This window comes from Sarcophilus harrisii, chromosome 5, assembly GCF_902635505.1.
Source record: "Sarcophilus harrisii chromosome 5, mSarHar1.11, whole genome shotgun sequence".
In the NCBI taxonomy this organism is placed as follows: Eukaryota; Metazoa; Chordata; class Mammalia; order Dasyuromorphia; family Dasyuridae; genus Sarcophilus; species Sarcophilus harrisii.
The window spans coordinates 94,930,497-94,958,117 of record NC_045430.1 but is presented as its reverse complement, the minus strand read 5'-3'; the positions used below and the strand labels follow the sequence as shown (position 1 = coordinate 94,958,117).

The following is a 27,621-nucleotide window of genomic DNA, read 5'->3' as shown; positions in this document are numbered from 1 at the left end:
TGATTCAGATTTTAATGCTTCCATGCTTTCTCGGCCTACATGACTTTTGTCATTCCATAAATTATTCATAAAGAATGCAGGAAACACATCAAATCATTCTCCTGGTTCTTTTAATACTTGAGGACCAGTGCAGTACTCATGCTCTCTAGCTTTTATTTTCAATACAAGATTAGCCCACCTGCTTTTCTGTTCACAAAAAATTATTGAAAGCTAATCTCAAAGTCCATCTTTCAACTCTGTTTTCAACTCTGTTCAACTCTGTTATCTATGTCAGGTTTTCTTGGTAAAAATATTGGAGTAGTTTGTCACTTTTTTTCTCCAGCTCATTTTACAGATGAAGAAACTGAGACAAGCAGAATTGAATGACTTGCCCAGAGCCACATGGCTAGTATCTGAGGCCAAATAAACTTACAAAGACAAGTTTTCCCGATGCCAAGCCCAGCACTGTATCCACTGAAAACCTCGATGACTCTAGATGGACCATCTACCAAAGATGTTATGTATTGGAGAAATAAATATCCATCACAAGTAATGAAGTAATAAATGTGTACATAAATATTCATACATTTTAAAATTTTTTCTTGTTTTTCAAGACTCCCCTTTTGCCTTTTCCCTCATGCCTTCTTCCAGAGTGTCTAAGGTAGGTAGAGTGGCAGATTTCTTCTTCCCCCATCCTCCCAGTTGCAATAGTGATATGCTTAGATGTAGCCTGAGAAAGAAGAAAACCAGCATCTGCTATGTGTCTACTATGTCCCAGACACTGTGTTTAGCAGTTTGCAAATATTATCTGATATGATCCATGTAATAGCCCTGGGAAGTAGATAGTATTATACTCATTTCATACTTGAGGAAACTGAGAAATAAATTTGCCAAGAGGCACACAACTAGAAAGTGAATAAGGTTGAATATGAATTCAAATCTTTCTGAGTAATTACTACTTAGTAATTAAACAAATTAGTATTTGGACAAAACAAAAAGACTTTTGCATCTACTAAAATAATAAAATGCTAATTTTTAGAAAAGTTTAATTAGAAAAGGGGGAGATGAAATGAAGTTATTTTTAAAATTAAGATTATGAAGGGAAATTTAAAAAGATCTATGCTTATCAGATATGATAAAAATAGGGTTGTTTTTTTTTTTTTTTTTACTCAGAAAAGGTAATAAGCAAAACAAAAGGAAGACAGGGTAAAAGAAATTACATTCCTCTATGCCCAAAGTGCTATCAAATTGTGCATACTCTTTGATCCAGCAGTTTATATCCCAAAGAGATCATAAAAAAGGGAAAAGGATCCACATGTATAAAAATATCTGTAGCAGCTCTTTTTTTTGTAATGGAAAAGTACTGGGAACTGAGTGGATGCTCCTCTATTGGGAAATGGCTGAAATGGTATAAATGTTATGGAATAGTATTGTTCTATATAGCAGGATGATTTCAGAAAGGCCTGGAAAGACTTACATGAACTGATGCTAAGTGACCCAAGAGAACAGTGGCATGGCAACAATAAAATTATGTGATGATCAACTCTGATTGACATGATTCTTTTCAACAATGAGGTTGATTCAGACCAATTCCAAAAGACTTGTGATGTAGAGAACCATCTGTATTCAGAAAGAAGGCTGTGGAGACTTATTGTAGATCACAACAAAGTATTTTTTACCTTTGTTGCTTTTGTGTCCTTGTTTCTTTCTCATTTTTCCTTTTTGATCTGATTTTTCTTGTGCAGCATATTTGTGGAAATATGTATAGAAGAATTACATATATTTAATATATATCGGATTACTTCTTGTCTAGAGGAGGAATTTGAGGGGAAGGGAGAGAGAAAAATTTGGAGCACAAGGTTTTGCAAAGCTTGATTATTGCAAAATACCTTTGCATATATTTTGAAAATATTAAGTTATTAAAAAAGAATGATATTTCTGGGAAGGAGTTGGCAGAAAGGGAAAAAAGATTTTTAAAAGGTGTTTATTTATAGTTGCAAAATTGCTTAAGCAGGTAACTCAGTTTGTAACTCAAATAGAGAAAGAAAGGGAACAAAGCAGCATAAAATGCTCACATTAGAGTAAAAGAGAGTGAAAAAGAAAGATACTTGGTTAGTTACCCATCATGCTGGTTGATTGGCACCATGGTGAGAGGTCAATTAGGGGAGAATATAACCATAAAAGTAGAGGGGAAAGGAGGAGAGTCTAACCAGTTCTCAATGAGTTCACAAGTACCTGATGCTTGCAGAATCAATGTATATTAAGTATACATTATTTCAACATAAAACTGATGGTTAATAGTGTGAAGGGTTCTCTGATCACTATTAAACACATTTAAAAGGGAACTTGAAAAGGAACTAACCTTTTTTTTTTTAATTGTCATCCTGAATGGCTAGAGGATTTTCATTTTTCTTTAATTTTACAAAACATCTATATTTTAAGCCAGTGTTATTTTCATTATCATAAATGTTCAAATAATTTTAGTAATCATATCTATATCTATATATACATAAATACTTTGAACCTAATTAACCTGCAAATCAGCATATCTATCTGAAGAAGATCAATAATAGTCAATTCAGCCAACTATGAAGACCTTTGGCTTCAGTCATTTCAATGATCCAATATTTTATCTATTTTAACATATGGGACAGTTATCACTTATACACACCTACTATGGCTTTGTAAATGTTAAGTAAGACAAACTGATGTATGGCTCTATGTGTACAAGTTTGTGCACAAGCATGTTTTTCATTCTTGGTTTTTAGGATTAAAAAAACATTAAAAACTCAAAATATAGCTTTTCATTTTTAATTTCAAAAGCTAATGAATGACTGATGCTGGAAATGATGTGAAAATCAGTTTATATCAAGACAGAATTTTATTGTTTCCAAGAACACATTAAATTACTTGTATATTTTCACAAATTAAGAAATAATAGAAAATTCAATTTGTACAAGTGAATAATGTACTTTGAACCATCAAATTTCCAGCCAGGACTCCAGCTAGAATTTTCAATGTTTCAACAAAATAAAACATATATGTACATATAAAACATACAAAGTACACATTGAATTTAACTTCCCTATGTATAATTTCTATGACTCATGTTTAAAAGATTCTCTTGTATATATTCTTTAATAAACACAGGAAAGGCAGCACAATATGGTGGATAGAAAGCTGTTCTGGAACTTGGGAAGACCTACTAGGATCAAGTCTTTCCTCTAACACCCACTGGCTGTGTGTGACTCTAGGCAAATCAATTCAGCTCTCACTGACTGATGCAATTTTCTAAGATTCTAAGTGGTAGAGAAGGCACTATAAAGGAAGTTCCCTCATAAATAAAACCACACATCCAATCTGTATCCCATGAGACACTGGACAGCTGTATGAATTGTGCAAAGAAAGTAAAGAAGCTGACTCTATAAATTACACATGACAAACCAGTCTTCTGACATTATGGTCATAAATTTATACCTGTTTTATTAACCTGTCTTTATATGTGGAAATCATATTCTAAATCTTTATTTTAACTTGAAAATGTGGATAAAAATTCTGGTTTCAAGAATTTTGGATTTTTGTAGGTTAAAGATGTTCTTATTAGAAATATTAAAAGAAAACTTGAAATGATAATCCTTTGAATATATGTCATAGATATGAAAGACTTTGAGCAAATTATAGGTTGTATTGCATTTTTCTATGATTACTAGAGTCTCCTACTCTATTCTGTGTACAACAGATTGGCCTGTTGTCTCCAATAATATGGTTGAAAGAATAAACATGGAATAGATACTGTTTGTTCTTTCTAGCACAAGATATTCCTTCCTCCTGATTCCAGGAATTTTCACTAGATGTCCCCCCCTCATGGAATTCTTTCCTCTCTTCTTTCCATCTCTTGCCTCATTTGGCATGCTCAAGTCCCAGCTAAAATCCTACCTTCTACAAGAAGCTTTTTCCAATCTTCCTTAGTACTGATGTCTTTATCTGTTGATTATTCCTGTTTTATCCTATATGGAATACCATGTTTGTACTTAGGTGTTTTCATGTTGTCTCCTCCAATTGAAACATAATAAGTGCCCTGACAGCGAGGACTGTCTTTTACAATTTTTTGTATTCCCAGATCTTAGCAGAATGTCAGTTATATAGTATATATTTAATAAATATTTATTGACTGACTGTTCCTCACACATAGTGCTCCTGACACAAATTGTCTTCACGGGCTGTCTCCATACCTGGAATGCTTCTCACTTTCACTCCCTGGCTTTCTTGAAGTCTCAGCAAAAGTCTTGCCTTCTACAAAAAGCCTGTATCTATTTTCCTTCTAGTGTTATCTCTCTGAGCCTCCTCCCACTTCAGCTTATATATATATATCTTGTTTATAAGTAAATGTTTTCACCCATGTTATCTTACAATGTCTCTCTCCTTTTCAATGAACTATACTTACTTTAACCATACATTCTAACACAACCTCACCTTCACTTCACAGTTGAACTTCCTCATTTCATATGATTTATATCTTATCTCACTCAGCCAGATACAAACACAATTAAACTTTTGATCACCCACAAATTACCATACTTAAGAAATTCTCAGTTTCTCTTATCTGATCACAATCTATTATCATTCCACCTCTTCCTTTGACTTGAAAGCTTAAATTCTGTTTTTCATATAGACTATGAAGTTTAATCTAAGGCTATTATTCTTGCATTAGCTACACTCTTCTCCATTTCCTATCTTGACTCCTTGGTGAGCCATTTAATGTTTGGTTCACCTCTACATTGCCTTCCCTTGAGTCTACTGCCCAAATTATCATATCGCCAACTGTGTCCTCACTGTTTGTGAAGCCTCAGCTTCCAGTGCTTCTATATATATGCTGTTATATAAGGCTGAAGAAAATCATGCAACTGTATTTACCAGAGCCACTACAAATTTCTATTACATGATCTCAATTGGGCTCTCACAAATCCAAGGCAATTCCTTTATATTATACCTCCCTGATTCACTATGCCACTTATGATACCAGCTCTTTCAAACCTTTGCATCCCTCCTCAAACCATTTTGCACCTTCTCTGCTAAAACTCTTGCTTCATATTTTACTGGAAAAAGTAGGCTATTTTCTGAGATCTCATTCTTTTGCCTTCCTCATCAAATATCATTCAAATGACTACTGCCACTATCTTCTTCACCTGTCTCACATGAGATAGTCCTTTTCCTTGCCAAGGAAAATGCTTCTACATATACAAGTAATGTCATTTTATCTTATCAATCATTCCTCTAACATTTCTCATTTATCTTCAATCTTTCCCTCATTCTGGCTACTTCACTGCTTGCCTACAAATATGCCTATGTCTTTCCCTAAAGAATCCACTCCCCACTATCATCCCACATCTTTCCTGTCTTTTGTAGCTAAATGTCATGCTAAATGCCTGTTGACAGCAGGTGTCTCCATTTCTTTTCCTGTCATTTTCTTTTAACACTCCATGTTCTGTCTTCTAAATTCTTCAAAAATACTAATGACCTCTTAATCACCAAATCTAATGATCTTTTCTCAATTCTCATCCTTTTTATAGCCTGACTCCTTTGAAACTGTAAACTTTTTCTGCTTGATATTCCATTCTCTCTAGATTTTGTAACATTACTTTCTCCTGGTTCTTTTCCCAAGTATCAAATCCTCTACTTCTTGGGCTCCCTTGCTGATTAAGTTTCTTACTAGACTGATCTCCTAGAACGCAGGCACAATTCTTGCTCTCCCATTTCTTTTTATCTGTTGCTGTTAGCCCTGTACTTGACACATATAATAGATGCTTAATAAAAAGTAGTAATTAATTTTCTACCTTGACACTTTTACTCTTCATTTGTTGTGTCCATTTTTCACCAATTAGGATAGTTAAGTGGCACGATGAATAAAAGTTCTGGACCTGGAGGTAGAAAGACTCATTTTCCTGAGTTCAAATCTGATATCAGGTTCAGTTTTGTGGTCCTGGGAAAGTCACTTAACCCTGTTTGCCTCAATTTCCTCATCTATCAAAATGAGCTGAAGAAGGAAACAGCAAACCAATCCAGTAACTTTGCCATGAAAATCCCCCAAATAATTTTCACGGATAGTCTCATACAGTTGTTTTTAGACGGATCAACATTCAAAAGAAAATAGTATTTGCTCCTACGTCACACTGATTTAAGTTAGTTGAACACTGGCTAAAAGTCAAATGAATAAGTTTCCCATTCATTAAAAATAGATAGGCAGAAAAGAGAGGTGATTTCAGCTTTCGGAATTTGCGATATAATCTCCAGGAGGCAAAGCCTGATCCTGATCCTGTCCCAGGTGCTGAGGGGGGATTGATTTTTCTGAGGGAAAGCGCAGGTTTGGGGGACACAGATTTCATGGGGAGGGATGGAGGAGAAGCTGCTTAGGTTCCTCTGGTGGAGGCTTTCCCTTCCCCAATCCCTGTTCTTACCGCTTCACTTTATCCAGATCATTCACATTGTTCTTTCCGAGCAGCAGCAACTGCTGCATTTTCGCCACATCTCCGATCGAGGCAGCTTTGTGGAGCTTCCCGAGATCCTTGTCCTGGATCAGGTATCCTGGGGTGAGGTCTGGTGTTCCGACAGCGAAGTAACTCGGCAGCTTGATGGAGGGGCTAGATGGAGATTGGTCCTTCTTGCAGAAGTTGAAAATCTTCTTCATCTTGGAGGTAAGCTTCAAGGCCAGGCGGGAGAAGTCGAGGGAGAGTCCTCTCTTGGGCCCCTCAGCCTGCTTGGAGGGGGAATTAAAGGGAGAATTAAAGGGGGAGTTACAGGCGGAATTAAATGTCAATAATCGGAGGCCGGAGATTGAGAGACCTGGGAGCCCGCAGCAGCAGTTATAACCGATTCAGTCCTCGAGCCAACTGCAACCCTGGCAACGGCAGGAGGGGGGAACTGAATTGCGCGTGCGATTTCCCAGGTTCTGGGCTCACCCGGATTCGATAAAAAGTCCAGTCATGCGCTGGTGAGTGCACAGATGCCGGGTCCGTTAGCTCTCAGCGCGAGGAGTCCAAAGTCATCCACGAGGGTGGATGAGCTCCAGGATTCGGATTCGATTGTCGGAATCCGAACTCTTGCTTACTTTTGTGACTATGGGCAAAGCACTTCCCCTCTAAGCCGCTATTTCTTCTTCTCTAAAATGAAGACATTCTACTAGATAATATCCCAAGTCTCTGGCAGTCCTCAACAATTCTGTGAAGCCGAAGTCTCCCAGACTGAAAACGAAGATCCCAGGAATCCTGACGAACCTCCTGGAAAGAATACAGTCTCGGTTCTTGTTTAGATTCTTCCTTCCCTTTACCGCGTTTAGGAGAGGCAAGGAAGGATTTGTATGGGATACCATCATAGCACCGGGAGGGGGAGAGCTGATCTCAATATAGAATTTAAATTGCCTTTTATTGACAATGTTATTAATGGAGGGGGCGGAGCGGAGGAGGGGATCCCAGCAGTTCAGTGGGAAAAGACTTTTAGTTGAAAGATTTAAACATTCTCTACGGCTATAGAGAATAATAGTCTCATTCAACTCTGGGATGAGGAAATCCTGTTTATTTAAGGGACATTGATGAATTCAGAGGGAAGAGATACGGATGAGATAGAGATACAGATGAGATAGAAGATAGAGAAGATAGGGAAGATATGATGACTATTTTCAAATATCTGACACGGATACTTTGATTCTCTATATTGGTTTATATCATATTCTTGCAGGTTTCCATTAGGAGAGAGCATTAAAGTCCGCTTTGTTTTGTAAGTCACATATAGTATAGAGTAGAAACTAGAGGTATTTTGTTTTACTGACTTTGGTTCAACGCCCAAACCGTAAAGAAAATGCTGCAAAGAAAAACATCTTTTTTTTTTTTAATCTCCCACTGAATCTAGTAAAGTAACTTATAAATAAAATTATCAGTTGATAAATGTTTTTTTCTTAGTGGATTTGTTGGATTAGTAATTAGCTATAAATAATTAATAAATATATTTAATATTGTATTAGAAGTATCAGTTTTAGCAATAAAAGAAGAAAAAGATATTAAAGGAATTAAAGTAGGTAATGAGAAAACCAAATTATCACTCTGTGCAGATGATATGATGGTATTCTTAAAGAATTCTAGAGAATCAACTAAAAACTACTAGAAAAAATTCATAACTTTAGCAAAGTTTCAAGATACAAAATAAATCCACATAAATCATTAGCATTTTTATATATTATTAACAAAATCCAGTAGCAAGAGATACAAATAGAAATTCCATTTAAAATAACTGTAGATAATTTAAAATATTTGGGAGTCTACCTGCTAGGGCAAAGTCAGGAACTATGTGAATGTAATTAAAGAACACTATCCACAAAAGTCAGACCTAATCAATTAAAAATACCAAATGCTCATGGGTAGATTAAGCACATATAATAAAAATAACAATACTACCTACATTAATCTGCTTACTCAGTGCCATACCAATTAAACAATCACAAATTATTTTACAAATTTAGAAAAATTAATAACAAAGTTCATCTGACCTCATCAAAGGTCAAAAATTTCAAGAGAATTAAGGAAAAAATGAAAATGAAGGTGGCCTAGCTGTGCTAGACCTAAAATTATGTTATAAAACAATGATCATCAAAATCATTTAGCACTAAATGGTCAATCAGTGGAATAGGTTAGGTTCATAGGACAAAATAGTCAATGACTATTATAATCTAGTTTTTGACAAACCCAAGGGCCCAGCTTTTGGGATAAGAACTCACTATTTGACAAAAACTGCTAGGAAAATTGGAAATTTGTATGCAGAAACTAGGGATTGACCCATACCTAACACTGTATACCAAGATAAAGTCGAAATGAGTTCATGATCTAGATATAAAGAGTGATATTATAAGCAAATTAGAGGAACAAAGGATAGTTTACCTCTCAGATCTGTGGAGAAAGAAAGGATTTGTGGCCAAAAAAGAACTGGGGTACATTATTGAACACAAAATTGATAATTTTGATTATATTAAGCTAAAAAGTTTTTGTACAAGCAAAACCCATGCAGACAAGATTAGAAGAAAAGCAATAAACTGAGGGAAAACATTTATATACAAAGGTTCTGATAAAGGCCTCATTTCTAAAATATATGGAGAATTGACTCAAATTTATAAGAATTCAAGTCCTTTTTTCAATTGATAAATAGTGAAAAGATATGAACAGACAATTTTCAGATGAAGAAATTGAAACCATTTCTAGACATATGTAAAAGTCCACCATTGATCAGAGAAATGCAAATTAAGACAACTCTGAGGTACCACTACACACCTCTTAGATTGGCTAAGAATGTTGGAGGGGATGTGGGAAAACTGGAACACTAATACATTGTTGGTGGAACTGTGAACTGATTCATCCATTCTGGAGAGCAATTGAGAACCATTCCCAAAAGGCTATCAAACTGTGAATCTTTGATCCTGCAGTGTTTCTACAGGGCTCATGTCTCAAAGAGATCATAAAGGAGGGAAAGAGACCTACATGTGCTAAAATGTTTATGTTAGCCCTTTTTGTACTGTCAAGAAACTGGAAACTGAGTGGATGCCCATCAGTTGGAGAATGGCTGAATAATTTGTGAATATGAATATTATGGGATATTATTGTTCTAAAAGAAATGCTCAAATTTAATTGGTATGAGAGAAGGGGCAACTCTCTTGGAAGAGATGACATGGCACAGGATCATCTGAACAAGTAGAAAGCTCAATCTTGCTAAGGAATAAATAAACCCACTTCATCATACAAGATAGGCATGAAGCAAATATTGCAGAAGGCATCTGAGTGATAGGAGAGGAGAGATGCGGGAGCTCATGCTAAATGGCCTCAATTCTTTTTAGCAAAATATGAAGCAAGTTTCTCAGTTGAAAATATGGAAAAGAAGGAAACCATGAAATGTTTGAGAGAGGATGAAAAAGTATGGAAGAGCTGCTGTGGAGAGTGAGATAGTCAAATGATAAAGGAGGCATGGTAGCATTGCCTAGAAGCAGTGAGGGTTCTATTGAGATTATATATCATAAATTTGTGGTGGTTCCATTTGGAATGGGTGAATGATTTTCTTTTTTTAATCCATTTCCTATTTAAACTTACATTTTTTTTTTATTTTATACACTTAAAATATTTCTTTGAATAGTGTTCCATAAATTTTACAAAACTGCCAAAGAAACTTACAACACACACATGTACACATACAAAGTAAAAGACTTCTGTTTTAAACGCATTTTTTTTCATCAAGTATAAATTAGATACACCATTAAGTATACGTGACCAAGCCATTATTTTGCTGTACAAGAAGAATCGATCTCTGAAATATTGTACAATTAGCTTGTGAAGGAAATCCAAAATGCAGGCAGGCAAAAATATAGGGATTGGGAATTCAATGTAATGGTTCTTAGTCATCTCCCTGAGTTCTTTCGCTGGGCGTAGCTGGTTCAGTTCATTACTGCTCTATTGGAACTGATTTGGTTCATCCCATTGCTGAAGAATCATCTCATTATTTCAAGAGGTACAGAAAAATCTTTTGATATCCATTCCTGCTTTTTAAAAAACTCTAGAAAACAGGAATAAATGGAGACTTCTTAAAATAATTATTATCTAGTTAAAATTAAAAATAAACATTACTTGTAAACTACAAGCTTTGCTAATAAAATCAAGGATTAAGTCAATTACTATTCAATAAGAAATTGAAGGAACAAGCATACATAAAAAGGATAGAAAACTGTCATTTATTGCAGATGAGATAAGGGTCTAAAGAATCTTAAAGACTCAACTAAAGGTGTTTGAAACAATTAGCAACTTCAGCAAAGTTGCAAGATATTAAATAAACCCACACAAAATATATCTTTTCTACAGGTTACAAAAGAGAGAAAGAGAAATTCCACTGAAAATAATCACAAAGAATATAAATTACTTGGGAATCTACCTCCCAAGACACAAACAAGAACTATATTAATATAACAACAACAATTTAAAAAAAACCACACACAGATAAAGAGAGATCTAAACAAATGCTGAAATATTCATTTCTTGTGGATAAGCTGAGCCTTCAGAGACCTAGAAAGGTAAACTGGAACCAAATTAAAAAGCATTTCAAAAGTGAAGCTAATGCACTCTTTCTGTTGTTGTTTGCTTGCATTTTTGTTTTCTTCTCAGGTTATTTTTTACCTTCTTTCTAAATTCGATTTTTCTTGTGCAACAAGATAGCTATATAAATATGTATACATATATTGTATTTAATATGTACTTTAACATGTTTAACATGTATGGGTCTGTCTGCCATCTAGGGGAAGGGGTGGAGGGAAGGAGGGGAAAAGTTGGAACAGAAGTTTTTGCAAGGATCAATGTTGAAAAAAATACTCATGCATATGTTTTGTCGATAAAAAGCTATCATAAAAAAGTGAAGCTAAGGAGTGTTATTTTTGTGCTACAGGCTACTGAAAACAACAAAAACAATAGCAACGACCAAAAACATGAAAAAGATTTTTAGAGATTACAAAGATTTGGCCAGGAAACTCAAGTCCTTGGGAATATTTTCAACAATACTTCAGAAGGAAATCAAAAACTATAGAAAGGAATGAATGATATGGAAAGAGGTCAAAAGTTAGTAGAAATTGGTTTTCTAGGACATGAATTGGGATATGAGAATAATGGACTCTTGATTAGAGACAGAGAGTATTTGGTGATAAGGAATTAATAATCACAATTAGGAAGAATATGTTTTGCAATGACATAACAAATGTGGAAATGTCTAAAATGATTGAACAGATTTAACCTGTATCAGATTGCTTGTTGTCTTGGGGATGGAAGAAAATATTGAAACACAAAATCTTACAAAAATGAATGTTGAAAACCATCTTTACATGCATTTGGAAAAATAAAATGCTATTGAAAGGAGGAAAAATGAAGTGTTTTATAAGAGACTTGTTGATATAACTAGAAGCCCTTTAAATTCCAAGCGAATAAAAAGGGACAATAAAATACTACTTTCATGATTAACAGATGGAATAAAATAGCACTAAAAATGCCTAGTATATGATGTGGCTAAAAGGGCAAAAATAGTATTTGTGACCCCAAATTTTGCGTATTAATATTACTTGGTACTTGAGATCTTAGAATAAAAGAGATTCTTAGCAGAAGTGAACTTGAGCTCTTAGGGTACTATGTCTTCAAAAGTATTACTGACGTGGTAGAACCATACGTGTGTGTGTGTGTGTGTGTGTGTGTGTGTATAAAAACTTTAATTAGCCATTTTGGATTTACAGTAAATAGCACAAAATTCCGGGAGGTATGAAGCAGGCCATATATCCCCAAACATCAACATAATATTATTGGGAAACATAGGTGGTAGAAAGTGGTATGGGCCAGAGAGTAGCTCATCTGAAATGTAATCATTTGAAGTGCTTAGAATTTCTACTTGACACTCATTATTCTTGCTAACCAAGTACTAAGTGCAATTGTTACTAAATTTTTTGTCAATATCCCCTAAATTTAAGTGCCCTAAGTTAAATTTCAGGCTCCCCAAACTAGTTATATACTGGTAGAAATGAATATGTGACAAACAAAGGAAGATTATGTTTTATTAACAGAAATAGATATGTTAGATGAGGTTAGAGGCAGGATTCATCTGGGACATTTATGCCTGATAAGAAAACATGAACTTGAGAAGGGAAAATGTAATGGAAAGAACAAGATCAAAAAAGAGAGTAACAAGTTTATGGGAGTCTATAATATTCTCATATTGAAAGCATTTGTGTGAGTAGTTAATCAACAAAGCTTAAAAGTCCCCAATGACCTCAGATGAAATAAAGTCCATGGTACCTCAAAGAAAAGTTAAATAAGATGACCCCTTCTCCAGAGAACTATTGCTTGCCATAAAACTGAAATAATATTTACCATAAAAGAAGTTTTAGCTTGTTAAGCAAAAGAATCTACAGGGACAAGATCCCCAAAGTCAAAGCACAGAATAAAAAATATTCTGGGATTTAATCCAATCCCATATGTTAAATTATTCTCTAGAATGATAATGATGAAACCTCCTCCCAGGGACAGATGGTCAGTCAAGGAGTCTAACATTCAGACCAGCAAACAGCTTATCAACTTAAAGAAGCCTGTAACTATTTAAGGGACATAGATATAGAGAAGTAGGTTTTGATTGCTTCAAGTGCTTGGGTACTAATCCCTATGATGAATGAGCAGATTACTCTGAAGGAGGAGGAAGAAAAAAAGAGAACTGAAGCTGACTGACCAATGCCTACCCTACAGTACATCCTCAATCAATGATTTTAGTAGTAATGATGCTAGCCAATGCTTATCTTACAAGCCAGAGTCAAGGTAAGTTATTGTTTCCATCAATTAAATCTATCTAGCTTCTCTGAAAAAAAACAACCTGAGAAAAAGTTGGGAAAGGTGGTCCATGTAAATCAGGAAAAATCTGAGGGTAGGGAGGAAGCTCAGCCTCTCACAGTAAAGTCACAGTAAAGGTGAAAGGGACTTTCAAAATGATTTACTCCAACTCCTTCATTTCATGGATGGGTAATCTGAGACCCACTAAAGGACATTTTAAAAACACTTGCCCCCGGTCATAAGGCTAGATTCTAGCAGAACAGGACCTGTAGATCCTTTAACACATTTGTCTAGAAAGATTTTTTAAAAAAAAGGAAAAATAAAATTATTAAGCTTGGCTACTAAGTGATCCTCTGAGATAGAAGTTTTAGTAGAGGAAGGAAACCAGCTATCAGGTTTCAAGGGATTGAGTAGGTAAAAAGAAAATGCACAAAATCATGCTGACCCCAAGCAGCCATGCTTACCCCAGGTTGCTCTGGATCTTCTTGCCTGACCATAGATGCTCTACAAGCCTGAAGTTTTGATCCAGATTTCTGCTGGAGCCAGTCTAACACCTTGTGAGAGAATTATAAAATTTTCACAGTGAACATTTATACTTCTCAAATTGTGGCTACAAATAAAGGCTTGGTTTGTTTGGTGATTGTCTAGACTTGAAAAAGTGTTAGAAATGCTAATTAAAAGTATATGTCCACACTTTTTTTTGCTCCCAGAGGGCCTGATTGTTAAATATTTACCTGAGTTCAGCACAAGTAGTCATTGGTTCAGAAAATAAGTCATCGCTATCACCTGCTACCATAAACTAATAATAATAATAATAATAACTGGCACATATGTAACACTTAAAATTTTGAAAATCGTTTTTCATCCATTATTTCATTTGAGCTCCATAACACTTCTGCTTTGGTCCAAATGAAAGCTTCTCCCTTTTCCCAGAAACAGGCACCTTGTCTCTTATAATTCTAGTTGCTCCGCAATTGCCCAAGAAGAATACAGTCCCTGCTTGCAGCAAAGACTTAAATTTACATTGAACTCATTTTCTGTTAGGAACACTTTTTGATTACCTTTAGCCTGGATATTATTTCAGAAATGGTCTCTTCTATTCCTTTGAAAATTAACATCCTTATGTAGACTCAAAAGGACAAACCTTGTTGGCTAAAGTGAAAACCTGCCCTTGGAGGCAGAGCCATTCTTGCTGTTTTGGAATTGTATGTGGTGATTTGCTTTGCATCTAGTCATTTGCATTTATATCTTTCTACACATTTTCCTGGACTCTGGATCACTTGCTATATTTTTTGGTATTTGTAACCTCCTGGGGCTTGTCTGTTTCTTTCCATTCTCATCAGTTACAAATTTTGTTCTCTGCCCACTGCCACTCTAATTCCTGATCATTGCAAGATACTTCAGAGTTTTTCTTCTTTTAATTTGCAACTTTTGGCCTCTTCTTTCTGTTTCTATGACCTCCTATTGTTCTAAGGTTGGTATAGAATGTGGTCTAGGAAAAAGAAGAAGAAATCAGGGAATAGCAAAAAGGGTGAATTTGTTAGAGAGAAGCAGATTTACCCAGTGATGCTAGTTATGTCCTCTGAAGTTATTAAGTTTAATCCCTATTGCCCATCATAGTTCTTCATATAAAGACAACTGTCACATCATCCCAAATCTTCCCTCCCTCACTGAGGTTAAATGTCTTCAGTTCCTTCAAACGGTTCTTCCTTTCCCTCATATCCTTTCCCTACCCAACACTCTCCTGGGGACATATTGCAGCCTATCATTGTTTTTCTTAAAATGAAGTACACAGACCTAAACACAGTATTCTGTAATACTCTAGTATAAAGGCTATCACTTCCCTTGCGCTGAACACTAGGTTTCCATTAATGAAGCCTAAAAGTAGATGTTTTTGCCATCCATGTTATAATATGGCATCATCTTGGATTTGCAATCCCCTTAAACTCTCTCATCTTTTTTCAAAGGAGCTAGTGTCTAATCATACTTTACTTTTCTCATAAAGTTTAGGATTTATCACTATTAAATTTCATCATAATAGATTTTCTTCAACTTTCTAGCCTGGCAAGAGCTTTTTGGACCCAATGCTTTCATTCAAATTACTAAGGGTTACTACCAGCTTTGGTCATCAGTAAAAATCTTGATTGTAACAAAGATTTTATATACATCATAAGAGTCTTCCTTTCAGGTTGACATCAACCTTATTCATCATTCTTCTTTGAAGCCAGACAGTCAGTGAAACTCTGAATGTCCGTAATCATAGTCATTCAATTCAGTATGTATTTCTCATCTTATCTACAAGGATATTGTGAGGCTTTGTTGAGTGCCTTGGTAAAATTCATGTGTACAATGTCTATGGTTTTCTTCCCAATTTTATATTCTAGGAGCCCTGACAAAAAAAGAAAACATGGTGTGTAAACCATAATCTGATAATTTTTATGAACCCATTCTGATTCTTATTAATGGTCCATAAATATTCAAGGGCTCACAAACCATACTATTTTATTTTTTCAAGATCTTTAACCTACAATTTGAATCTCTACTTTCTCCTTTTTGAAAACTAGATCAGCATTTATCTTACAATTTTCATTTATTTATCTTTTTTTTATTTTTTGTTACATGTTATACATATACATATGCTTGTATTCCTATAAAACTTCTTTAATTTTCTATAATTTGCCAAAGATCATTAATTAACATTCATCAATTACATCCAAAAGTTTTTTTTAGTTCCTTAATATTAAGGGAGCCAAGACAGGTAAGTGTGGGAATACAAAGGCAGCAGCTGATTTTTTTTTAAGCCCTTATGAGAATATTAGCCCCTCCTTGACTGTCAGGTCAGAGAATTAGGGATAAAATGGAGATCTAGCACTTCAATTCTAGAGTTCCCAAATTGACCTTCGAGTCTGCAAAAATGTTTGCCTCCATGGAGGTAAATCAGGAAAGCCAATTAAGACAGCCTTAATGTAGAGAAGTAGGACTCCAGGGGATTAATGTTACCTGGGTGATCTTGTGTTTAAGTTCCCATATACTGTGATGCTACCTAATGAATTTTGTGCTCACAAGCCTTTTGAACTTTTTCTTATTTTAAGAGTATTTTATTTTCAAAATTACATGCAAAGATAGTTTTCAACATTCACTTCTGCAAAACCCGGTGTTCCAGATTTTTCTGCCTGTCCTCTCACCATCTTCTTTCCAAGACAACAAGCAATTTGATATAGGTCGAACGTGTGCAATTCTTCTTCTTTTATTATTCTTAAAGCTTTTGATTTACAAAGCATAAGCGTGGGTAATTTTTCCAACATTGACCCTTGCATAACCTTTTGTTCCAAATTTTCCCCTCCTTCTCCGCACACTCTCCTCTAGCTGGCATGTTAAATATGTTGAAATATATATTAGATCCAATATATGTATACATATTTATAGAGTTATCTTGTTGCACAAGAAAAATCAGATCAAGAAGGAAGAAAAAGAAAAACTGAGAAAGAAAAAGAACTCAAGCAAATAATAAAGAGAGTGAGAATGCTATGTTGTATTCCACACTCTGTTCCATGGTTCTCTCTCTGGGAGTAGATAGCTCTCTTCATCACTGAACAAGTGGAACTGATTTGAATTATCTCACTGTTGAAGAGAGCCATATCCATCAGAATTGATTGTTGTATAGTCTTGTTGTTGCCATGTACAATGATCTGGTTCTGCTCATTTCACTTAGTATCAATTCATTGTAGGTCTCTCCAAAGCTCTCTAAAAACTATTCTGAACTATTGAAATCTGAAATCTATTTAAGAACTATTGTTCTTACATAACAATAGTATTCCATAGCATTCATATACCATAATTTATTCAGCCATTCTCCAACTGATGGGCATCCATTCAGTTTCCAATTTCTTGCCACTACAAAAAGGGCTGCCACAAGCATTTTCCGCACACGTGGATCCCTTTCCCTCCTTTAAGATCTCTTTGGGATATAATCCCAGGAGAAACGTTCTTGGATCAAAAAGTATGCACAGTTTGATAACTTTTTGAGCAAAGTTCCAAACTGCTTTCCAAAATGGTTGGATCTGTTCACAGTTCCACCAACAATGGATCAGTGTCCCAGTTTTCCCACATCCCCTCCAACATTCATCATCAACTTTTCCTATCATCTTAGCCAATCTGACAGGTGTGAAGTGGTATCTCAAAGTTGTCTTAATTTGCATTTCTCTGATCAATAGTGATTTGGAGCACCTTTTCAAGTGGCTACAAATAGTTTCAATTTCTTCAACTGAAAATTGTCTGTTTATATCCTTTGACCATTTATCAATTGGAGAATGGCTTGAACTAGTATAAAATTGAGTCAATTCTCTATATATTTTAGAAATGAGGCCTTTTTCAGATCCTTTGTATGGAAAAAATATTTTCCCAATTTGTTGCTTCCTTTCTAATCTTGTCTGCATTAGTTGTGTTTGTACAAAACCTTTTTAACTTAATATAATCAAAATTATCTATTTCTGATCAATAATGATCTCTAGTTCTTTGGTCACAAATTCCTTCCTCCTCCAATCTTAGAGGTAAACTTTCCTATGTTCTTCTAATTTGTTTATAATTTTTTTCTTTATGTCTAGATCATGAACCCATTTCGACCTTATCTTGGTATACAGTGTTAGGTGTAGGTCTATGCTTACTTTCTGCCATACTAGTTTCTAATTTTCCCAGCAGTTTTTGTAAAATAGTGAATTATCCCAAAAACTGTGGCCTTTGGATTTCTCAAATAGAAAATTGTTATAGTCATTGGTTACTTTGTTCTGTGACACCTAATCTATTCCACTGATCAACTTCTTTATATCTTAGCCAACCAAATGTTTTTGATGACCACTGCTTTATAATATAGTTTTAGATCTGGTACAACTAAGCCACCTTCAATTTGATTTTCTCTTCATTAATTCCTTTGAAATTCTTCACAATTTATTCTTCCAGATGAATTTTGTGTTCTTTTTTCTAGTTCAGTAAAATAGTTTTTTTGGAGTTTGATTGATATAGCACTAAGTAAATTGATTAGGTTAGGGAATATTGTCATCTTTATTACATTCTCTTGACTGATACAAAAGCACTTGATATTTTTTTCCAATTGCTTAGATCTGACTTTGTGAGAAAGTATTTTATAGTTTTCCTTATATAATTCCTGACTTCCCTTGACAGATAAATTGCTAAATATTTTATATTATCAACAGATATTTTAAATGGAATTTCTCTTTGTATCTCTTGCTGTTGGATTTTGTTAGTAATATATAAAAAATGCTGATGATTTATGTGGATTTATTTTGTATCCTGCAACATTGCTAAAGTTGTGGATTATTTCTAATAGCTTTTTCGTTGATTCTCTGGGGTTCTCTAAGTATATCATCATATCATCTGCAAAGAATGATAACTGGGTTTCCTCATTACCTAATCTAATTCCTTTAATCTCTTTTTCTTCTCTTATTGCCAAGGTTAGCATTTCTCATACAATAATGAATTATAATGGTGATAGTGGGGAACCTTGTTTTATCTCTGATCTTATTGGGAATAGTTCTAGTTTATCCCCTTCACATATGATGCTTGCTGGTGGTTTTAAATAGATGCTACTGACTTTTAAAAGAACAGTCCATTTATTCTTATATTCTCTAGTGCTTTTAATAGGAATGGATGCTGGATTTTATCAAATGCTTTTTCTGCATTTATTGAGATAATCATATGGTTTTGTTAACATGGTTATTGATATAAACAATTATGCTAATAGTTTTCCTAATATTGAACCAGCCCTGCATACCTGGTATAAATCCTATTTGATCATGGTGTATTATCCTGGGGATGATGTTGTGTAATCTTTTTGCTAATATTTTATTTAAGATTTTTGCATCAATGTTCATATAGATTGGTCTATAATTTTCTTTCTCTATTTTTGTATTACCTGGTTTAGGTATCAGTACCATGTCTGTGTGATAAAAAGAATTTGTAGGAGTCCTTCATTCACTATTTTTTCAAATAATTTATATAATGTTGGAGTTAATTGTTCTTTAAATGTTTGGTAGAATTCACATGTAAATCCATCTGGTCCTGGGGATTTTTTCTTAGGGAGTTGATTAATAGCTTGTTCTATTTCTTTATCTAAAATGGGACTATTTAGATAATTTATTTCCTCTTCTGTTAATCTGATCAATCTACATATTTTTTAGGTATTCCTCCACTTCGCTTAGGTTGTCAAATCTATTGGCATAAAATTGGGTAAAATAACACCTGATAATTGCCCTAGTTTCCTATTCATTGGTGGATAGTTCTCCCTTTCATTTTTGAGACTAACAATTTGATTTTCCTCTTTCCTTTTTCTAATCAAATTCACTAAAGGTTTATCTATTTGTGGTTTTTTTCATAAAACCAACTCTTCATTTTATTTATTAATTCAATAGTTTTTTTTTTACTTTCAATTATGATTTCCAAATATTTTATACTATCGGCAATTATTTTAAATAGAATTTCTCTTTGTATCTCTAGCTGTTGGATTTTGTTAGTGATACATAAGAATGTTGATGATTTATGTGGATTTATTTTATATCCTGCAACTTTACTAAAGTTGTAGATTATCTTAAATAGCTTTTTAGTAGAATCTCTGGAGTTCTCTAAGTATACCTCATATCATCTGCAAAGAGTGTTAATTTGATTTCCTCATTATTTACTCTAATTCCTTTAATCTCTTTCTCAACTCATTGCCAAAGCTAGCATTTCTAATACAATATTAAATAGTAATGGTGATAGTGGACAACCTTTTTCACTCCTGATCTTATTGGGAATAGTTCCAGTTTATCCCCATTACATATGATGCTTACTGATGGTTTTAAATAGATGCTACTGGCTATTTTAAAGAAAAGCCCATTTATTCCTATACTCTCAAGTGTTTTTTAATAGGAATGGGTGTTGGAATTTATCAAATGCTTTTTCTGCATCTACTGAGATGATCATATGGTCTTTGTTAATTTGGTTACCGATATAATCAATTATGCTAATAGTTTTCCTAATATTGAACCAGCCCTGCATTTCTGGTATACATCCTACTTGGTCATGGTATATTATCCTGGGGATAATTTTTTTGGAATCTTTTTGTTATTTTATTTAAGATTTTTGCATCAATGTTCATTAGGGAGGTTGGTCTATAATTTTCTTTCTCTGGTTTCATGTTACCTGGTTTAGGTATCAGTACCATGTCTGTATCATAAAAGGAATTTGGTAGAAATCCTTCTTTCCCTGTTTTTTCAAATAGTTTATATAACATTGGAGTTAATTGTTCTTTAAACATTTGGTAGAATTCACATGTAAATCCATCTGGTCCTGGGGATTTTTTTCTTAGGGAGTTGATTAATAGCTTGTTCTATTTCTTTTTCTAAAATGGAACTGTTTAAACAATTTACTTTCTCCTCTGTCAATCTGGACAGCTTGTATTTTTGAAGCTAATCATCCATTTCACTTAGGGTATCAAATGTATTGGCATAAATTTGGACAAAGTAACTCCTAATTATTGTTCTAATTTCCTTGTCATCAGTGGAGAGTTTTCCCTTTTCATTTTCAAGGCTAACAATTTGATTTTCCTCTTTCCTTTTTTCTAATCAAATCTGCCAAAAGTTTATCTGTTTTATTGGGTTTTTTTTTCATAAAACCAACTCTTAGTTTTATTTATTAATTCAATAGTTTTTTTTTAATTTCAATTTTATCAATTTCTCCTTTTAATTTTAGAATTTCAAGGTTAGTGTTGATTGGGGGTTTTGATTTGCTCTTTTCTAGCTTTTTAAGTTGCAAGCACAATTCATTGATTTTCTCTTTATTTTATTCAAGTAAGCCTCTAGAGATATAAAATTTCCCCTTATTACCGCTTTGGCTGCCTCCCACAAATTTTGGTATGTTGTCTCTTGGGTGTGTCATTCTTGGTATGGTGTCTCTTGGTATGTCATTCTCTTGGGTGGAAATTATTAATTGTGTCTATGATTTGCTGTTTCATCCTTTCATTCTTTAGGATGAGATCATTTCGTTTGCAATAACTTTTTGGTCTATTTAACCCTAGCTTTTTGTTGAATGTAGCTTTTATTGCATCATGATCTAAAAAGAATGCATTTACTACTTCTGCCTTTCTGCATTTAAGTTTGAGGTCTTTATGTCCTAATATATGGTCAATTTTTGCATAGGTTCCCTGAACTGCTGAGAAGAAAATGTACTCCTTTCTGTTTCCATTCAGTTTTCTCCAAAGATCTATCATACCTAACTTTTCTAATATTCTATTTACCTCTTTAACTTCTTTCTTATTTGTTTGTGGTTTGATTTATCTAATTCTGAGAGTGCAAGATTGAGATCTCCCACCATTTTAGTTTTGCTGTCTCTTTCTTCTTACAGTTTTCTTAACTTCTTCTTTCTGAAATTAGGTACTATACTACTTGGTGCATATATGTTTAATATTGACATTGTTTCATTTTCTATGCTACTCTTTAGCAAGATATAGTTTTCTTCCTTATCTCTTTTAATCAGATCAATTTTGGCTTTTGCTTGATCTGAGGTAAGGATGGCTATCACTGTTTTTTTTTTTTACTTCGCTCTCCCTCTGTAGAATTCCTCCCATTCCCTTTGATTTCCTCCCTCTTTCTTTTATACCTTTCCCTTATTATTTCTGTATTCCCATCTATTTAGCCTACTTTATTCCTTTTCCCTTTTCCTCTCCCACTTTTTAATGAGGTGAGAGAAGTTTCTCTGTAAACCAAATATGTCTAATATTTTCTCTTTGAACCAAATCTGCTGAGTATAAGATTCACATACTGTTCCCTCCCCCCTTAATTCCCTCAGATATGATAAGTTTCCTTTGCCTCTTCATGAGATGTAATGTCCCTCTTTTTACCTTTACTTTTCCCTTTTTCTGATACAATCCCCTCTCCACTTCTAATTCCCTTTTTTATATTATAACAGTAAAATCAAATTATACATTCATTCTTTATGAATGCCCATAACAGAAATACAGTTTTCAAGTTCTCTTTACCTTTTGTGCTTTTCTTGAGTCCTTGGAGGTCAAACTTTTTGTTTTTCATTAGGAATAAATGGAATTCACCTATTTCATTGAATGCCCATCTTCTTTACTGGAAGAAAATGCTCTGCCTAGTCAATTAGTTTATTCTTGACTGCATTCCAAGTTCTTTTGCCTTTCGGAATATCATTCCTATTCCAGGCCCTTCAATCCTTTAATGTGGAAGCTGCTAGATCCTGAGTGATCCTTATTGTGGCTCCTAGGTATTTGAAGTATTTTTTTCTGGCTACTTGTAATATTTTTTCCTTAGTCTGATAGTTCTGAAATTTAGCCACAACATTGCTTGAAGTTTTTATTTTGGGGTCTCTTTCAGAAGAGGTAAATTCTTTCAATGCCTATTATACCTTCTGATTCTATTACATCTGGGCAATTTTCTTTGATAATTTCCTGAAAAATAGTGTATAGGCTCTTTTTTTCATCATATATTTCAGGGAGCCCAATAATCCTTAGATTATCAGATTTTTAATAAGTTATTTTCATCTTCTTTTTGCATATGTCCAAATGAATTTTTAAATGAGTTGTTTTGCTCTATGGAATTTTTTCCATTTCACAAATTGTTTAATGAGTTATTTTCTTTTACCAATTCATAAATGCTATTTTCCTGGCAGTTCTTTATCTTTTCCAATTCACAAATTCTGTTTCCCTGGGAGTTCTTTACCTTTTCCATTTTACATTTCAGGGAGTTGTTTTCTTTTTCAAATCTTTCTTTTAATGAGTTATATGCCTTTTCCATACTCCATTGCAGAGCTTCTCTTTCCTTTCCCCATTTTTCTTATAGCTCTCTTTTTTAAGATTTTTAAAAAATTTCTTATAGGAGAGCCTTGTGTGGTAGGGACCAGGTTATATCCCCCTTTGGGCTTTTGTCTGGAGACATTCTGCTATTAGTCTTCTCAGAATTGGAAATCTGTTCTCTTTCAGTATAAAAGCTATCTATAGTTAGAGCTCACTTTGCTTTTTTACTCATTTAAAAAAAAACCCTTGGGGTCTGCCTTCAGGGCAAGGAAGTTCCCAGCTTCCTCTACAGAATAGGGACAGATGGACAGTGGCTGTCCTGTGAACAGGCTGCAAAAGTGTGACTGCCCTGGGAAGAGTGCCGTGTTGCAGAGTACAGCTGTGCTGTGATCATGCAACTACACTGCTGAGTCATTCCTGGTGCTGTGTGGGTGTGTCCAGGTCCTGGTTTAGGTCTGGTATTTTAGGGTACACTCTACCTCTTGTGTTTGTGTAACTTCTCTGCTGATCTGCTTTGCAACCAAAGCAGAGCATCTAACCTGTGGTAGAGTCCTCCCTGCAAATTCTTCACCTAAAGAGACTGCACCCCACCACCAGACCACTCAGCATGCATTAGCCCCCGTGTTCTGCCTCCCTGCCTGCACTGGCTTCCTCTCACCTGATCAAGACACACCTTTTCTGGTGATCTTCCAGATTAACTTCTGCTGGTAATTTGTTGTACTACCAATATTCGTGAATTCTGCCAGTCAAGCACTATTTCAGAGGCTGAATTTTGTAATCAGTAGGGAGGGTAAAAGTGGAGCTCAGAATGAAGCATGTGTCCTCTCCACCATCTTGACTCTGCCCCATACCCGTTAATTCTTTAGGATAAGATTATTTAGTTTCCAATTTCTTTTTTGGTCTATTTTTCCCTATTTCTATTTTTTTTTTGTTTAATATAATTTTTATTGCATCGTGATTTGAAAAAATGCATTAATTATTTCTGCCTTCCTGCATTTAATTTTGAGGTCTTTATGTCCTAATATGGTCAATTTTTGTGCAAGTTTCGTGAACTCTCGAGAAGAAAGTATTCTCCTTTCTGTTTCCATTCAATTTTCTCCAAAGATCTATCATATCTAGTTTTTGTAATATTCAATTTACCTCTTTAACTTATTCTTATTTTGTGGTTTGATTTATCTAGTTCTGAGAGAGCAAGGTTGAGATCTCCCACTATTATAGTTTTTCTGTCTATTTCTTCTTGCAACTCTCTTCTCCTTTAGGAATTTAGATGCTACACCACTTAGTGAATATATCTTTAATATTGATATTGCTTCATTACCTATAGTGCCTTTTAGCAAAAGAGAGTTTCTTTCCTTATCTTTTAATGAGATCAGTTTTTGCTTTTGCTTGATCTGAGACCAGGATGGCTACCCCTACTTTTTTTTTTTTTTAACTTTACCTGAAGCATAATAGTTTCTGCTCCAGCCTTTTACCTTTACTTTAAAACAACATATTGTAGAATTCTGGCTTTTATTCCAGTCTGCTATCCACCTACATTTTATGGGAGAGTTCACCCCATTCACATTTACAGTTAAAACTACTAATTCTGTATTTGCTGTCATCTTATTAATCCTAAATTATACTTTTCTCTTTCCTTTTCCCCTTTTTCTCCTCCTCAGTATTTTACTTATGAGCACTATTTGCCTCAAGCAGTCCTTCCCCTTTAGAGACCCTCCTCCTTTCTTATATCTTTCTCCTACTATTTCTCTTTTCCCTTCTATTTAGCCCATCCTTGCCTTTTTACCCTTTCCCCTCCCACTTTTCTATAAGATGAGAGATATTTCTCGGTAAAATCAACTATATCTAATATTCTTTCTTTGGGTCAAATTTGATGATAGTTAAGAGTCATACAAATATTCATCACCCTCCCTTATTACTCTCAATTATAATATAATTTTCTTTGCCTCTTCCTGCAATGTAATTTTCCTCATTTTCCTCCATTTTCCCCTTTTTTTCTGTGACAATCCCCTTTCCACTTCTAGTTTCTTTTTTATATTATAATAATAAAATCAGATTATACATGTACTCTCAATGTATACCCATAATAGAAATACCATTCTCAAGAGTTTTTTCTTTCTTTTTACCTTTTTATGCTTTTCTTGAATTCTGTATTTGGAGGTCATATATTGTTTGTTTAGCTCTGGTCTTTTCATCAAAAATAAATGGAATTCACCAATTTCATTGAATTTCCATCTTCTTCTCTGAAAGAAAATGTTCAGTTTAGCAGGGTAATTTATTTTTGGCTGCATTCCAAGTTCCTTCACCTTTTGGAATATCAGATTCCAGGCCCTACAATCCTTTAAAATGGAAGCTGCTAGTTCCTGAGTAATCCTTATTATGATTACTTGGTATTTGAATTGTTTCTTTCTGGCAGCTTGTTATATTTTTTCCTTGGTTCAATAGTTCTCAAATTGAGACACGATATATCTTGGGGTTTTAATTTTGGAGTCTTTAAGGAGGTGTTTAGTGAATTCTTTCAATGGCCATTTTACTTTCTGATTATCCAGGCAGTTCTCTTTGATAATTTCCTCAAAGATAGTGTAATTATGTATTTCAGGGAGTCGAATACTCCTTAGAATGTCTCTCCTAGATCTATTTTCCAGATTGGTTGTTTTCCAAATTAGGTATTTTACTTTTTTCCTATTTTTTCATTTTTTTGGCTTTGCTTGATTGATTCTTGCTGTCTCATTTCCATTTGTTCAGTTCTGAGTTTTAGTGAATTATTTTCTTTACTTTTTTAACCTCTTTTTGTATTGTCCAATTGAATTTTTAAATCTATGGAATTTTGGAATTTTTTTCCATTTCACAAATTCTTTTTTTTCTGAGAATTGCTTTCTTTTTCCATTTTATCAAATCTATTGTTCATTGAGTTATATGCCTTTTCCAAATCCTCTTGTAAATTGTTTATTTCCTTTCTCCATTTTTCTTCTAGCTCTCTTTTAAGATCCTTTTAAATTTCTTTTAGGAGAGCCTTGTGTGATGGGGACCAGATTATATCGCCTTTTGGGGCTTCATCTGGACACAATCTGCTTTTAGTCTCCTCATGGTCTGAAATCTATTCTTCTCTTTCACCATAAAAGTTGTCTATCATCAGAGTCCTCTTTACTTCTTTACTTATTTTTTTTTAAATAAGTTAAGGCCTGCCTTTAAGGAAGGGGAGGTTTTCCAAGTGGCCATGGCTGCGCAACGTCAGTGCTGATTCACTCCCGGTGCTGGTTGGGCATGGCCAGGTCCCATGAGATTCTGGCATTTCAGGGTTCACTATTGATCTTTTGTGTTTGTGTTGGATATTTTATAACTTCTCTGCTGATCTACTGGCTTGCAACCAGGGTAGAGTGGCCAACACTGCTGTAGATTCCTGTAGATTCTTCCCCATAGATTCTCTGCTACATGGAGTCTGCACTGCTCCACAAAGTCTGCACTGCCTGTGGAGTCTACACCATTCCATTGACTCTGCACTGTCCTAGGACTCTACACTATCTGTGCTGTCATTTGTATTCAGCTACTTGTGCTTTGCTGCCTCCTTCCCATTTTTATTGAAACAGACCTGTTTCCTTCCTGTAGATTTTCTGCCACACGGAGTCTGAACTGCTAGGCAGAGATTGTACCACCCCAGGACTCTGCACTGTCTGTGCTGGTGTTTGTACTCAGCTGCTTGTGCATGGCTGCTTCTTCCCATTTCCAACTGAATTCCCTATTTCCAATTGAAACAGACCTTTTCTGGCAATCTTCGAAATTATCTTCTGCTAATAATTTGTTGCACTCCCAATATTTGTGGATTATGCCAGAGATAATTCAAGGCTGGATTTTGTAATTAATGTGAGGGTTGGAGAGAAGGTCAGAAAGAAATGCATTATCATCCCCACCATTTTGGCTTTCCCATGTGCAATTCTTCTAAACATATTTCCCATATTCATCATGCTATACACAAAAAAGGAAAATCAAATCAAAGGGGAAAAAAGTATTAGAAGGCATTTTAAAAAAACAAGAAAATAAGCAACAACAAAAAGGTGAAAATACAATTAAAAATAAAAAATACTATGCCTTGATCAGCATTCAGTCTTCAGAATTTTGTATCTGGATGCATTTGGCTTTTTCCATCACAAGTCTATTGGAATTTCATTGAAACTGTTAACAAGAGCCAGTCATCACACAATCTTATTGTTACTGTGTATAAAGTTCCCTTGCTTCTGCTCACTCATTTATCATCACTTCATGTAAGTCTTCTCAGGCTTTTCTGAAGTGAGTCTGCTCATCATTTTTTATAGAACCATAATACCAAATTACATTCATCTATCATAACTTATTTAGCCATTCCCCAACTGAGAGGTATCCACTCAATTTCTAGTTTCCCTAAAAAAAATATTTTTGAACTTGTGTGTTCTTTTCCCTCTTTTATGTCTTTGAGACATATGCCCAGTAAAG

The 27,621-nt window shown here is 34.5% G+C and overlaps 2 protein-coding genes across 2 annotated transcripts in view; one reads left to right on the top strand and one right to left on the bottom strand.

Moving 5' to 3' along the window:
• The window catches only part of LOC100928659 (ankyrin repeat domain-containing protein 7), a 29,368-nt gene extending 22,415 nt beyond the window's left edge, over positions 1-6,953 (bottom strand). The window contains exons 1-2 of the mRNA XM_031938025.1: positions 6,820-6,953; positions 6,435-6,733 (exon numbers count right to left, since the gene is read on the bottom strand). Of these exons, the coding sequence (XP_031793885.1) occupies positions 6,435-6,664 (230 nt within the window). The 5' untranslated portion in view covers positions 6,665-6,733; positions 6,820-6,953. The remainder of the gene's footprint in view (positions 1-6,434; positions 6,734-6,819) is intronic.
• A 26-nt stretch (positions 6,954-6,979) lies between these two features.
• Positions 6,980-27,621, top strand: part of LOC116419520 (olfactory receptor 8S1) — a 37,511-nt gene continuing 16,869 nt past the window's right edge. The window contains exon 1 of the mRNA XM_031940190.1: positions 6,980-7,118. Coding sequence (XP_031796050.1) covers positions 6,980-7,118 — 139 coding nt within the window. The remainder of the gene's footprint in view (positions 7,119-27,621) is intronic.